Here is a 12,947-nt window from a genome sequence, read left to right on the forward strand (position 1 = left end):
GTGCACAGCTGTTGTGCAGTTGCATGCTATCCAGCCATGAGAGGGGTGGTGGGGTGAGGTGGGGTGTCCCTATCGCAATGCACTATGTTACACTGTCGGTCATTGCTTTCTAGAGATATCTCTATAATAAACATGACAAATCCTAATAAATGAAGATGTATCGTGAATAGAGAGTGAGTGTACTTTACAATCTACTTATTGGCTGACAACTGTCTATGTATAGCACTGAGTGAGCAGTTACTTCATCACATTTGCATAACAATGGTAATGACAGGGTCGTAATGATGGACCCCCACCACCGCCAGCCCCTTCCCCAGTAGATATTTGCCCTTGTGTGTGACGTGTGAGCAATTTTTCTTTACAGTGAATTCGGAGGGGGTGGTGATGAGTTAAAGGTATCTTCTGCCCTTCTGTCTCTAAAGTGAATGCAGCAGACAGGGAAGCAGTATGCTAATGAGCGGGTGTCTGTGAGGACTCATTCATGTCCAGGGCCTTTAGTGGGCAGAATGAGGGCAAAAGGAGAATTGCAGTGATTCTGGTGATAAGGGACGTTCACTGATCTCCCTTTCTGCTGGAAAGGTCATGTAACAATGCGAGTGCTGCAATGCTGTTTAATTGCTCCTCAGCGGTGATGACTTTCTATGAGGGCTGTGAGGTGTTGGAGCTGTTTGGATAACTCAGTGATGTAATTAAACACCAAAGAAACATTTTGTAAAACTTACATGGGCTTATGTTTGCAATGCAAGTACTTCACAGACTGGTTGTTAGTGGCCTCCTCAGCCTCATGGGGTTGTTTGTATATATCAATGGATGTGTAAATGAACTGGCTTACATACTCATTTGCATTAAGTTTGCTCAGTCTCACTTGAATATTTACTATATGTGTATTTTGTCAGGCAAATTAAGTGATATTGGACAAAGAACTAGGGGTCTAAAATATTTTAATGCATATCAGTTAATCCCAGAAGGTGTATTTTCTTTTGCATATATATTAAGGCCATAGAAAACCTGTACTTCCTTTCATTTCTGTAATAAAGAGGCTCCATTTACAACAGGATTTGAGTTTTTAAGGTATGGGTATTCATCTGCAACGCGTTAAAAATTAAGAAGTCAAATCAGACCATCACCTCTGTGTGTGTGTGTGTGTGGAGGGGGCATTAGATGTTTAGGGTGACGGAAAATCCCCATGGTCATAATAATACATGTTAATTTCCACCTCGTGTCGACATCTGACAGGGTTAATGAGGAAAAATGATTTTTTTAAATACAAGATGGTTCGGCTATTCTCCTCCTCTCCGTGTGTGTGTGTGTATACGTGCGCGCGCGCGCATGTGTATTGAACCTGTATACCGTAAGCGCTGAAGGCATTTTAATAGGCTACATGTGGCCGCCAAAGGAGCTGGTGCGCCACCCATATATTACAAAAATATGACAAGTTCCGCCGTCTGTTCTTTCAAAGACAAAAATGGGGGCATGTAACAGTTGTAATAATAAAACGGTATGATTTTTGCTCCGTTCTCCGGGGATCCGAGTGTGTGTAGGGGGTGGGCAGTCGAACTTAGGTGTTTGGCTGTGTGTGAGGGGGTAGAGGGGGGAGGAGGAACAGCGACTTAAGTGGGCGGCCACATAAAAACTGCAGGCAACATCAGGCGCGCGATCAGAGTGTCCGTGATAAACGTGTGATGAACTAGTGGAGATAGGAGCCGAGTGTCTCATTGGTGGTTTCACCGTGGAGCCCAATGGACTCAGCTGTGTCCGTATAGAGGGACTTTTTCGGGACTAATCCCCCAAAGGCTTGCCGCTTTGCTTTTTGCCTGTATATCCCGAGTGTATACTGCGCGCTGCGACTCTGTGGAAAGCGCCTTCGCTCAGTTCCTTCGTGTTGAGGATACGCTTCGCGCATCTACCCATGGTGAGTGTTCTCCCCTCTCTCACGTGTAGTGGATATCTGTGATATTTATTCTTATTCACAGCGCCCGATCAGAGCGCATGTCATGCGTATTTTTAAACAGTGAAGTTTTCATTCATTTCCAAAATTAAAGGTGTATCCGTTCAAGTTCTGCTTTTGTTCTTAAACGTCCGAATAGAACCGTGTTGTTTCAAGTGCATCAGGCTGTATGATTTCATCCTACATTGATGGCCTAGGTAAAGATGTGGAGTAGGATGGGTTTTTTTGCACGCTTGGACAACCATCCAGTTTTCTCTACACACACCTGCCCGCTCGTGACTGCTGTGCGCTTCTTACACACAGACTCACACAAGCCGGAAGAGACGCTCTGAGCGCTTAGTTCATGGGTCGGCTCTGTTTTCTGCCGAGTTTTAATTGGTATAGCAATGTATCACCTTCAATCCTTCTACATGCTTCTACAATAAACCTGCAGATAAATCATATTTAAGTACTGCATTCATAAGACTGAAAAAAACCCTTTTAAAGACTCACGCGCTTTCGTAAAAATAGTTTGTTGTTTTTGTTTAAATGCCAAACCCACTGGCGGCAGATGCTGTTTTATCGGTCCATGTGGTTTTCTCGTTTAGCGCACAAGAACCTTGCAGGAGAATATGAGTATAATATTTAATAGCCAAAAACACAAGGCAAACCGAATTAAGTCATTTAAAAACACCACACCTTATGCTTATCATATGATTATCCGTGCGTTATTCTGTGCGTAAAAGGATCACCAGAAATCTGTGCGCAAACATTTTCTTTAAAAAAAAAGAAGAAGGGATTCTTCATTTTGCGCAAATGGGGGTTGCGGGGAGGTAAGGGGGGTTAGGGCTAAAAACGGAACATAAGCAGGTCTTAAAACCGGATCACCATCAGAGCTCTGACTCGGTAATAAATCAACTCCAGGGAGCCTGACGTTGCCAAACCGAGATGTTTGGGTTTTGTGTATTTTTGCCGCTTATATTTTAGGAAACGTAAAGCTGTAGTAGAACAATAGGGAAGAGCGAGTTAAATATAGTGGCCCACAGAACTCACTGCAAACAACGAGGTTCTCTGATCACTTTCTGTTTTCAGAGGAATTCATGTATTTACTTTATTTGTGTAGGTTGTTTACTTTATTTTGATATAGCGATTTATATACACATATAATATAGTTTCTGTAGTGCATGATTAAAAGAAACACTTGCAAATATTATTATTGGTGGAACCTTTAATGGACACCTTGCAGTTCTGTTCTTCTCTGTTTAGTTTCAAGCAGATCATGAGTACTGCAGAGTATTGGCAAAATGTTTGGAACGAGAGTGAAAAGTTATGTGTGTTCCAAAACGTTCTAATCAGTGTATTCAGGGGGGGAAGAATGTTATTAACTTCTTGTTTGTAGCCCGTTTTGTCACTGTTTCATTGATTATGGAATTGAATTCTCCAGCTGACCTTAACAACTTAACAACCCCAGGGCCTGTTATACATTATACATCTGTGCACTAGAGCCCGAAACCAAGGGACAACACAATACAGCCTTCTTGGATCTGGAGCGGCAAGTTCTGAAGAGTGTTCTGGAGAGATCTGAAAGAAGCGTGACAGAGATAAAATGCTAAAATTGGGTCCTTACTATTGTCTGTTCCTGTGGTAACCTGCTCCCCCCTGTTCCCTGTCAAATTCCTCAGGAAACACATCTAAAGGACCATGTGCATAGTACGCGCTCATTAAGTCAGGTTAGGGAAAGTGAAGTCAAATGCTGTGAGGCCCACAGGACTCTGCCAAACCAGAGGAAGCAAGCTGTCGAAGCCAAATTGCACCATAAGCTGCTCTCATTGCAAAAGAGCTTGCATAGCTCTTCTTTATCCTCAAGCACATTCACATAAAATCCTGTAAATATTTTGGACAGTGCACATTTGGTTTTCAAGCAAGAATTTGTGGTCTGAACTTACTCCAGGTGTGTGTGTGTGTGCGCACACTTTTAACGATATGTGGTGCCAATGAGAATGAACATTTTATGATGATTAATTCTTCTTGGTTTTTCTCTGATAAAAATGAAACGCCAGAGAAAAGATTTTAGTTTGTGGGTTTTTTTAAATGTATTTAAGATGTTATGGCACCTTAGCAAACTGTAGAATATTAGTATACTACAAAGCTTAGTATCCCTCTCCCCACCCCACACATGGGACATCAGTTTGATTGAACTTATCGTTGGAAAGTAAACCCCTATGATCAAACATGCAAACTCCATCCAAGCCTCACACTATAACGACCGAGCATACAGGGTCAGACAAGGGTCACCACCATGATCTGGATCCAGAGTCATTCCCTGATTGCATGAAGAACAAGCAAATGGAGCAATAAAACATGCTAATAATTGTGTATTCATGATTCACACACACACACACACACACACATACACACACACTGCATTCTTGTTGGTATGCATCATTTCTGTTGTAATGATTGGGCTTGGTCCAGTAGAACTGGATCCAAAAGATGACAAAATGCATGCATTGCCGCACTGACCCATTGATTTGGCCCATTTAGAATAAACACTCTTAAATTTTATTAGTACATTTCCTCACTGCATTTTGAACAGTAATCGACTATACAGATGGTTATGCCCTCTTAATTAGAGTGTCTGCCCATCAACTACAATCCAACTGTAATCTGTTCACATTATCAACTGTGTACTATCTTTTAGGTCCTTTGCTTCTTTACCTTTATTTTTCCGGTTTGTATAACTGGATTTGAAATGGTATCCAACTTGGTTATGCTTACTTAAATGCTTTATTTATGTTTTATGGGGTTGTGTGCCTCATGTGAAATAGAGGAGATGTAATGGGTTTAGGTGCATGATATGTGCAGACAGCAAGTTCACTTTGTAGGCCCGTTTAGGTGAACTCTGGTTGGAGACTGGGGATTTACAAATTGCCTTTGTAAGAAGTTATGAGAAGCTTATGTTCACAAAAGCTCCCCTTTTTAACGTTCAATGGACTCTGCTATCATGTGCCCGCTTTTAATGAAGTGTTAATTTCATACTTCTTTGGTGTATTCTTGTTAGACCACAAGATGATGATGATGATGATGATTATTATTATTATTATTATTATAACTTGCTAAGACATGAAGAACCAATAACAGTTTCTGGTTTAAACTTCTATCTTTCAGGACAAGACTCTCTCCAGTCTCAAGCAGCCTCCCAGCACCACGTAGCATTTCCTTAAGGAACCCGTCCCGCATCGGCTCCCAACAAACATGGACTGTTTCCCCATGATTTATTTTCTGTCGGTAAGTAGACCACACCTGACCAATTTTGCATTCTTATAATTTAGATAGTAATGTAGATAATTTTATAGGCGTTGGTTATTCCAACAAAACAATAATAAGTGTGCCTTTTTGACTTTTGCTCTAAAAGTACAAAATGCAAGACATTTAGTCTTTTGTTTGACCTTAGACAGGTCATGCTTGTAGGGATCCTGCTTCTTATGAAGTTATAGTTTGCTCTGACCCTGAGGCAGCTCTAGTCTTATTTGTCTCATCGTCCTGCTGGGGGAGAGGGAAGGGGAATGTATTGGTCCATGAATTTCATTCAGAAACTGTGGCTCGTCTGCTCTTTTACTAAAGTTTTAGGGATGTTGTTGTGGATGAAAAGAACACAGTGTATTCTTTGACCGTTTAACATGCAAAAAAGAATAATCATTACCTGTTAAAAAGTTTACACTGGGAATTATAATGCAGGGACATCAGAATTTTGGGAATTGTTTGTTGATAGGTAAACTTATCTTAAAACATTGTCCTCTCTCTCTCCTCCTCCTCCTTTTCTCTTTCCTTTCCAATTTCTGCTCCGGCTGTCCCTTCCTCCACTGGTCTGTCTCATCCTCAATTGTCCACCAGAGACAACATGATTCCTGGTAATCGAATGCTGATGGTCATTTTATTATGCCAAGTTGTACTGGGAGAGAGCAGCCATGCTAGTCTAATACCCGAGGAAGGGAAGAAAAAGGTGTTGGGCAATCACCCGGGTCAGAGTCATGAACTGCTGCGGGACTTTGAGGCCACGCTGCTGCACATGTTCGGCCTGCAGAGGCGGCCGCGGCCCAGCCGCTCGGCAGTGGTGCCCCAGTATCTCCTCGACCTCTATAGGCTGCAGTCAGGGGAAGTGGAAGAGGCTGAAGCTCACGATGTCAGCTTTGAGTACCCTGAGAAGTCCACTAGCCGAGCCAACACTGTAAGAGCGTTCCATCATGAAGGTAAGACCGATTTAGCATAATCTACATATCTGTCAAGAAGTTAAAAGTATATTTGGTTTATTACAAGTGATATTCAAACACATTTTGAGAGCAAACACATAAAAAAACGCTCTACAGCAGTGTACCTCTGTCTTCAATTATGTGGATCTTTTTGAGGGATTGTCCTCAACATGCAATTATCTTTAATGCTACTCTGCAGACTTCTAAATAAAGTCCTGCTGCCAACAATGTGGGCACTTAAGGCAGACAGAGTGCCCAGGAGCCTTAAAAAAACAAATGCACAGTGCCAAGGTGATAAAGGGGCACCAGCATGGCACCAGGAATACTCATTATTTTGTCTTTTATTGATTTTGTTGGCAATATTTGTTCTTAAATAAGATCTTATTAAGAGGCCATATGTGCAGGGATGCTGCAGATGAGAGTAAATAAAGAAAAGAAACACAAAGATGCCTGCCATTGAGAAGGCAGTCCTTAAGGCCAGTCTTAATTTGGCACACAGAAAGCACTAGGAAAATAAGTAGAATGATTAGAATCTTGTCTAGAAATTTGCATAGAGAATTCCTATTTGTGAAAGAACGAGATCCTATCACGAGTATAATTATGTACAATGGACAAAAATATATAAAGAGGTTACTTTGAAAATATGTGCTAAAGTTCTTTGAAAGACTAGTTCAGTTATTATGCAAAGAATGCAGTTACAATAGTATTAGTGTCTATGCCACCCAGCGCCATCTGAATGAAAGGTTAATGATTATTCTTGATGAAAATGATAAACGTTGCTAGTTAACAAACTGCAGATCTAATCAAAAACACACACAGAATAACAAGAACCACCTGGCTGAGATCTGGTCCTGGGTGTGAAATAACATGGGCGAATTGAAATAGAATGCGGCAGGCACAACATTTATTTTCCTACAGGGGTGATCTTGCCAGAAATCTGCAGAATGAGCAGAGAGCATTTGCCCTTCCCCTCTGTTTGTTGTGTAGCCACGGAAAAGAAATCAGTTCTGTCTCAAAAGATTTGGGGTAAAAGTGGAGGTTGTTGCTTTCTTGTGATAAAGAAGTATATAGCTAAATGTTGTTATATGTTAGCTGAATAAAGCCTTTAGGCTGTTGAAATGCGTACGTATCACTTAAAGTGTCTTTTCTGTGTTTGGCCCGTGCACATATCTGGTTTAAAAATAGTCTTTGTAGCATCTAAATATCTTGCCATTCTGTAGTCTTGTACAGGTGAAGAAACACAAGCTAACCTTACATACATACTTACTTACCCAATTTGTCTCATTTCACCTCAGAGCATATGGAGCAAGTGCCATCGGACAGGCCGCACAGCATCGAGCCTCCTCTGCGCTTCTTCTTTAACCTCAGCAGCATCCCTGAGGATGAGCTGCTTTCCACAGCAGAACTGCGGCTGTACAGGCAACAGATCGAGGATCCTGGTTTGGAGGCCCAGCATGTGGAAAATGGGGACCTCCATAGGATCAATGTGTATGAGGTGCTGAAGCCGCCACGGCCTGGGCAGCTAATCACACGCCTCCTGGACACACGCCTTGTAAGGCACAACACCACCAGCTGGGAAAGCTTTGACGTGAGCCCAGCTGTGTTGCGTTGGACCCAGGAGCGACTGCCAAACTATGGACTCGCTGTAGAGGTTCTGCATCTGAACCAAACACCACGACACCAAGGCAAGCATGTGCGCACCAGCCGCTCACTGCACCACACGTCAGAAGACTGGGACCAACTGCGTCCTTTGTTGGTCACTTTCGGCCACGATGGAAAAGGCCACCCACTGACACGCAGGACCAAACGCAGCCCCAAGCAGCGAGGCCGTAAGCGCAACCGCAACTGCCGGCGACATGCGCTGTATGTGGACTTCAGCGATGTAGGCTGGAACGACTGGATAGTGGCACCACCGGGCTATCAGGCTTACTATTGCCACGGGGACTGCCCCTTCCCTCTAGCCGACCATCTGAATTCCACAAACCATGCTATTGTACAAACACTGGTCAATTCGTTAAACAGCAATATTCCAAAGGCCTGCTGTGTGCCCACTGAGCTGAGTGCCATCTCAATGCTCTACCTTGATGAGACTGACAGGGTAGTCTTGAAAAACTACCAGGAAATGGTTGTGGAGGGCTGTGGCTGCCGCTAGCTGGGTTTTAGCATTAAAAAATACTAGCGCAATGAAGGCAAGATCTAATGCCCCCATTGTATACCTAAATATTTTCACTTGGATGCTTATTTATAATGTTTATGTTGAGATGTTTGTTTGTCTCCTTTTTGTTTCCTTGACCATATGATCATATATTTTGACAAAATATATATATTTATATCTACATATTAAAAATAAAAGTGAGACCTTATTTTAAACATTAAGAAGAAGCTGTACAACTTTTCATGGTGTATATTATATTGTATAAGGGTTTAAAATAGCTTTAAAAAAAATTCACCAAATGTAAAGTCTATATATACTGAGAATATTTATTTCTTTCATACTATATACATTTCCAAAAAAAAAAAAAAAGGAAAAAAAAAAAAGAAGAAGAGAGAAATGTTTAACTTCCCAGCCCTGCTTCCTCTTTGAGCAGATGAACAAATGCAACAAATGCATCATTTCTGTATGGAAATAGAGCACTGTGTGAAATGATCAACTGACTGATTTGTGTGATAAATCAGTTGAAGAAATCATAAATGTACTTTGATTTAAAACACACACAAAAAAATTCACATTTTGCGCCAACTTTTAGGCATGTGATTTTTTTTTAGATGTCCCATTAATGTGTTTTTAAATAAATTGTGAAATGAAAATAAAAATAATTAGCGGATGAGCTCCAGACACGCCAGTATCATCAGCTTTCGTTTTAAAACCGCATTTAGTTTTGCTTTCCTTTACGAAGATGCAATTAGAGTCGCTGATTAAGTGCGACTCCATTACTAATTTGCCGACATGGCGGCTACGGCGTGATGGTTGCAGACGTGTGCTGAGACGCTGTCAGCTCTCTCTGTGAGGAATCAAAGGTTAGACCGACTGTCTCCTGCTTTTGTCTCCGACAGCTCCTGCCGAATGAAAAGAGACGCCTGTCGCCAACCTGTGGCCCCAAACTGACAATAGACTTTCTGCATCGCTTATTTACAGTTGGACGGCTATAAGGACTACAGGCCATATTAAGTGATAATGCCGATGGCGGCGCTTTGAACTGGCGGATAGTGGCGCGAGTGTAAAATGGAGGCGGAGCTGAGCATGCTTAGGGACAATAATGTCGGTACAACTAGTCAGTCAGATGACCTGCGTGTCTTTTCAAATAAATTTAATAACCTCTAGGTCATGTTTTATGCAGATCCAGCACGAAGAAGAAGAAGAAACGATCTAAACACGAACATTAAATGTAACCTGTCACTTGGCTTATGGAGTCTTATGAATTTCTTAACAAATTTTAGTTGTTTATCCCTAGGGATATAAGTGGGCCGTTCAACACAAAGGCAAACACCTCCAGTTGTAAATACAACGTCTACGGCATTAGCATAAACAGTTTACCTTCCTCACTGCTGGTGTTTCTTCATAAAATTTGCCTCGTTGAAGCAGTGCTTTGTCGCTTTAAAATATGAAAAATTACAACCAACTTCTTTTGTGATACGGAAAAATAAAAAGCCTGTTCATTTTTTTTTTTTCCAGGCCGAAATGCAAGACAGGCAACAAATTATACATCTGTTATTTCTAGCTGGTATTTTTAGTGTTAGCGGTTGTAACCAGGTTGTCTTCTACCTCGGGGCCAACAAAGACTGCACACCTCAGTAAAGCTCGAGTTTGGCCTGAGGTTGTTGCGTCGCTTTCCCTTTGAACCTTTCCCTATCACACACACACACACACACACAGACTTGTCAGTGGACAGTGAGAAGGAAAAGAATTTAATTTTGAAGTGGCTGAGGGCAGAGGGGAAGACTCTAAAGCCAGCTGACAGAACAATTACACACATTTCAAATGGTCTGCTGCAGTAAGATAACATCACCAAGCTATGGTAATTGTCAGCCACTTTATTATCCCACAGCGTCTTCACAAAAAGGCGCACATTAGTCAAATATCTTGAGAAGACAGGAAGTGCTGAAACCTCAACATTTATGTAAGGTAAATCATGTAGGCATATGTTATGTTACTACATAATGGGTTTTAATTCAGACTGAAAGGAAAGCTCTATATCTCTCTGTCATATGTTCTCTCTCTTTCACTCTTCGCCTGGTGTTTGCGTGCCTAAACATTCAACAGAATGTGAAACTAGAAAGCTTTATAAAGCTGGATTTTGAAAAGAAGATTTAGAGTGATTAAAATATGATTTTTAATTATTATAGTTTTAGTGTAATTCACCTGTTTTTTTCAAGTAAGGTATTCATTTATAGCAAAACATGTGATGCATATGGTTTCTCAAACTTCAAACAAAGTCATAAAAAATTTCATACTAGTAGATTAGCATTTAGACAAAAATGCCCATTACAAAGACTTTGGCTTTAAGTTTCAGGAGTTTATACACAGGAAGATGTATAAACAGAACACAGAAGATCCTCTAAAAAAAAAAAAGACATCACCTCATATTTCTGGATGAACCCAGCCCACCTGTCTGCATAAAAATAGTTGATGGTAATTAAATTTCAAAATTGTTCCTTTGTGAAGCTAAATTTTCTTCCCTATTTTTTTTGCCATCCTACTCTTTTTCTCTTTCTAGTCTTCCATGATAGCACAGGCGCACCTGACTTGGTTCAGCTTAATAAGTCACTTGATTTGTTTGAAAGCAGCCGCTTCAGATAAAAGAGTGCTTTCCTACGGTAGATTGGGCACTCAAAAGCCCCTGTTGTTGAGAAAGAGGCATCGCTCTGTGCGGTCTTCAGCACAAACCCGTTTCATCCTGCACCCTCGCGCCGCCCCTTACTGCCGATTGGATGGGGGTTTATTTGGAGGTGGAGGGTGGGGGGTGAGTTGGGTGCTGACAGCCGATGTCAGTGCAGCTGGAGGTCAAAGCCTCTTGTTTCAGTCTCCCACTCACTGCGCTGCATTCACACGCAGGTCCCAAGTGTGTGGAGTGCGAGCCAAGGGGGGTGAAACTTTAGAAGCAGCCGCTTTCCATCTGTGGAGGTTAACCGTGTCGCACACTCTCACCCTTGCTTGCACCTCTGCTCCTAAGAGACACCTCTGTGATTCAGCATGGTACCTGAGACTTGCACTCGGCCATGGGCTGTCATGCAAGAGAGAACACTGCCATGCAGCAGTTGGCTGAACACGGGACAACCCGTTTAATCCTGGTGAGTCTGGATTCCCTCCAGGACTCGTCCAGGTGAAAGGGTTATGGCTAGAGGTGTCACAGTCACATTTCCATAGTGCTCTGCAAAGAGCACCTGGTCAGGAGTACTTGTATTCTGTCTTGGAAATCTAACCCACAGAAACAGGCAAATGATATCAACAGGTTGTCCATTTGCACTACTGGACATACCTATTGTACTCCCATACAAAGCTCATACATCTTTCAGTGTGTGTATTAGAATAGTTAAAGCACATAAAGAACTAATTATTATTTGCTCAGACGTATAGTATTGCCTGAAGATATAGTAGTGGTGCAGTGCAAAAAACTCTACATGCATTATAAAGATGAATTTGAGTGTTCAGTGATGTAAAAACCACAGGCACTGATCTGGAGAGATGTGTAAACATGTGATTGGTGAGTGGTTAGGTGAGTCACCGTTTACCATATTCCTGACAAGTGGATGAGTGTGGAGCAGACAAAGAAAACAGTACATTCCCAAATGCATGAACAGCCCCCATCACCCCCTGATGGCACTGTTATGCTCTGTTGGGCAGTTTTTCACTTGTCCTCATACTGGGTCAATACAAAGGTCAATACAAATCAGTGCAAAGTTATTCTAACTGATCACCTTTACCCTACAACGAAACATTTCCGTCCAGTTGGGAGTAGTCTCTTCCAGGATGATTCAACACCATCTACATGGCACAGGGGCTTACAGTCACAAGTTCTTAAACCACTTATACACCTTTGGGAGATTTTGGATCAACATGTTAGACAGTGCTCTCCATTACCTTCATCAAAACACCAGCTGAGGTAATATATTTTGGACATGCCTCCAGTACATTCCCATAGAGTTTTTTTTTTACACTCACTGAAAATGGTAAACTGTACTCTTCCTTGTCATTGAGTTTGTATCCTGAATGGCACATCTTTTATATTTTAATGTGTATCTTTTGACTGTAAAGGTGCTTGTTGTGTACCTTTAATGCATTATTCCAAAGTTAATTAAAGGCACAAGGATAATCATTAAGACCAATTTATTCAGCTAAAATATAATGGTAAATGACATTAACAGTACCTTGTAATAGATACACACTAAGGGTATGTACACGTGAGAATACCTCGCTTTGTCACAACAAAAAGTACAATTTAATGTGACATATGTATATGTATATCTATTACATGGATCATATGTATTTTCCTTAAGCAATTCTGGAGAGATTCCCTGTTCAATGGAGAAAACAGTCTCATGGAGAAGCTGCTTGTACTGGCAGACATTGAGGATGTTTTCCATATAAAAACAACACAGCACTAGCCAATAAAAATAGTCTTTATTTGATCTAAATGAGCACTATGACTACGCAACAAATAATATCAAAATGTCTTGTAAATTACATTTGACCGCTCAACCCAATCATGGGTTACTGGCTACTGTAGTGTGGAAATTTCCTTCTGCTGAGAAAAGTGGGCATAAGGAGCTGG

General features: G+C 41.4%; 1 protein-coding gene across 1 annotated transcript; it reads left to right on the forward strand.

Moving 5' to 3' along the window:
- Positions 1–1,632: 1,632 nt before the first annotated feature.
- On the forward strand, positions 1,633–10,520 carry bmp4 (bone morphogenetic protein 4). Its single transcript, XM_058400062.1, has 4 exons — positions 1,633–1,912; positions 5,096–5,215; positions 5,824–6,177; positions 7,473–10,520. The coding sequence occupies exons 3-4, from the start codon at positions 5,829–5,831 to the stop codon at positions 8,327–8,329; spliced, it is 1,206 nt and encodes a 401-aa protein (XP_058256045.1). The 5' UTR covers positions 1,633–1,912; positions 5,096–5,215; positions 5,824–5,828; the 3' UTR covers positions 8,330–10,520.
- The last annotated feature ends 2,427 nt before the right edge of the window (positions 10,521–12,947 follow it).

The sequence above is a fragment of the Hemibagrus wyckioides genome, linkage group LG09, assembly GCF_019097595.1.
Source record: "Hemibagrus wyckioides isolate EC202008001 linkage group LG09, SWU_Hwy_1.0, whole genome shotgun sequence".
Taxonomy (NCBI): Eukaryota; Metazoa; Chordata; class Actinopteri; order Siluriformes; family Bagridae; genus Hemibagrus; species Hemibagrus wyckioides.